Genomic DNA, 2955 nt, shown 5'->3' with positions numbered 1-2955 from the left:
GATGGATGGATGGATGGATGGATGGATGGATGGATGGATGGATGGATGGATGGATGGATGATGGATGGATGATGGATGGACATTCTTTCAAAGACCAGCACCACAGGATGACTGATCTTCTGTCATATTTTTAAGCAGGAAAATATTTAATGAATTCATCTCATTTCATGAATGAACTTGTTCATTTAATTATTCTGAACCATTTTCTCAGACAGACTGCATGATGAAAGTTTCTACAAACATAACTCCAGTCTGTAAATGATCTTTATGGCCTTATGGCATCAAGACCTGACCCTGAATGCATCTGATCAGTTTAAGAACTTCAAAACTTCTTGATAATTTAATAAAGAGTTAAAAACTGAGATTTTAATGGTCTTTACAAATAGTTGTATACACCTCTTATTTTTTTAAAAATAGAAGTTTTGATGATTTTATCTTATTGTCCGGTGTTTCATCTTAAACATTGTGAAAAACATCCAGAAACAAATAAGTCATCATGCAGCTGTTTGTGTTAGTCTTCAGCATTAAAAATACCAACACATTTARCATAAATATGAGGGGAAATGTACTGTTGGAATGAGAACTTTTCTTTTCTACATTTTTCTTTTTTCAAGCTCTGTTTTCTTATGTCTTCTCTTGTTTGAGACTTTTTGTCTCCTTCAATCCTTTTTATTGTTTTAATGTCTTTTATCAAAGCTTCCTCCTTATTTTCTCCCCTGTCTGAGTGAAGGAGGAGGCTCTGTGCTGCAGGCCCGGCCCTCCTGCGCTCTGACTCGTCCACGCTGGGTGACATGGGGGGAAGGCTGGGCCGTCCTCAGCATTATCTAAACACTCACACAGCTTTTTGACACAGACACACACAGCCTGAGTGTTGCTGCTTTCAGCTCTCACASAGCTGCTGGTGAGCTGTGGAGGAGAGAGAAGAACAGAGGGAGGAGAGACGAGGAGCATCCTCCTCCTCCTCCGGTGGTTTGTTCCAGCTCAGCTTTCCTCTCTGCTTGTACTTCTGGACTTTTTTCCCATCAGAGCGAGTGTTTTTACAGAGAAACAAGGAAGAGAGTTCACATGACATAATGGAGGTGAATGGGCTGTCATGGTGACTCCAGGGAGCCTGACCCTCTGAGGAGTGGATGGTTGGGAGCACCCCCGTGAAGGATAAACCCAGAGTCAGGAGCAGAGGAGGAGAGGAGGACAGCAGGATGGAGGACGGGTTCTCCAGCTACAGCAGCCTGTATGACACCTCCTCACTGCTGCAGTTCTGCAACGGTAAAACAACTTCTCCTCCTCCCCTCTCCTCCTGCTCCATGTTGTTGGCATGTCACCAGCTCAACTTCAGAGCCAGAGGAGGAGTTTGTGTTGTTGTTGTTTCAGCTGCTGCTTCTTGTTTTAGTAAAGATGGAGTTCTGCATGACTTCAGCATTTTCCCTACAGCTACTATTTTAACATCAGAGTCAATAATCAAAGATAAAATAATCTCTTTGTGCTGACTTGTTCAAGATGAATGCCTCCCTTGTTGAACCATGTTTGTTTCCTGGTAGAAGGATGAAGCTTGTTCTGGGCGTGAGAGGGTGACTCAGGGAAACAGGAAGAACCAGATGACACATCAATTTTAGGATTTCACTCCACAAAACTCTTAATTTATCACTAAACTGGACTCAAATAGCCCAGTTTGAAGTGCAGCTTGGAAGAAATGACATCACTCAGAAGTTGCCATGACTGGCCCATTATTTTATGTAACATTTTGGCAGGTTGTGTCATTTCTACAGGGTAACTTTACAAGCAATGACCATATGTTGGTAGCAGTTGGACATCTTGAAGAATCTGCTCATAGATATCAGAAAAATGGACATAGATACTTTTATGACATTTAAAGGGATAGTTCAGATATTTTGAGGTGGATTTCAGTGGAAACATTAAGTGGTYGGRTTGGTTCTGCTAATCAGCTAACAGCTAATAGCGGGACAAAATTTTTTAATTTAACGGATTATCTTTTTCAATAATTTTGAAAACCGTTAGCGGACCAATTAGATCCTGTGAAATTAAGATTTGCCAACTATAAGTGCGCTAACAGCTAACTAATATTAACAGGTTTGTGTCAGAAACACCAGTCTTCAGCTCCAAGGAGACAAAGACGTGACACAGACTGAGTGACAGTCATATGAGCAGTTAGTGATTAACTTTTAGCATTAGCTTCCACTAAATTTAGTTTTTTTTTTCCATGTTAAGCATTAGCGAAGCTAGCGGATTATGAATTAGCCAAGCAAACATGTTGGRTAGCTGTGCCCACCACTGTGAATTACCATTTTACCTGTTATATCTCTGTTTGGAGAAATAACATTGCAGCTAATGGCTATATTCTTAATTTGTTCAAATAGGTCCCATGCTGGGACTAGTCTTWAAAAAATGCACTTAACAGCTTTTATTTTGTGAATGAAGCCTCTGTGCAGTTTGTTGATCCCATCYGTGCTGACATGCCTCCAGATTACAAGGGATTAAAGCCGACACAATGACTCGGGTCTCTGACAGATTAGAAGGTGTTTTTTTCACCTAAAAAACAGCAACATCCACCTTTTCACCAGCAAAGGTCGGCCTTTCTTCTGTTTAAGCTGTACGTTTCTCTGACTCGGTCCGTATAGCTAAGTGCCATTTTCAGATAATGAAAAATCAATTAGCATTTATTGCACAGTGTAACRGCTGGCAGCCAGAGAGACGAGGGAAATTCAATCATCTAACAAAGAAAATCAAAGATGTGGAATGACATGTCATGTGTCCACAAATGTGTTGTGCTATTCTCTTAACCAATGAGGGAAAACTGAAAGTGTATGGATAGGCTTTAGTAAACTGAGAACAGGATGATAAGATTTAATCAGTTTGGAAGCAGAGATACAGCGTGTAAAATAAGTATTGAACACATCAACATTTTTCTCAGTAAATATATTACTAGAGGTGCTAATG

General features: G+C 40.3%; 1 protein-coding gene across 3 annotated transcripts in view; it reads left to right on the top strand.

Annotated features, from left to right (window-relative positions):
• The window catches only part of eml1 (EMAP like 1), a gene marked incomplete in the record, with an annotated part of 59370 nt that overhangs the window by 15051 nt on the left and 41364 nt on the right, over positions 1–2955 (top strand). For 2 of the 3 annotated variants that reach the window (XM_014014055.1, XM_014014029.1), the window contains 1 exon segment: positions 848–1266. In XM_014014055.1, coding sequence (XP_013869509.1) covers positions 1131–1266 — 136 coding nt within the window. 3 annotated transcript variants of the gene reach the window in all.

Source organism: Austrofundulus limnaeus, unplaced genomic scaffold (assembly GCF_001266775.1).
Source record: "Austrofundulus limnaeus strain Quisiro unplaced genomic scaffold, Austrofundulus_limnaeus-1.0 Scaffold2, whole genome shotgun sequence".
Classification (NCBI taxonomy): Eukaryota; Metazoa; Chordata; class Actinopteri; order Cyprinodontiformes; family Rivulidae; genus Austrofundulus; species Austrofundulus limnaeus.
Note: the sequence above shows the minus strand (reverse complement) of the source record. Positions and strands in the feature narration are given on the sequence as shown.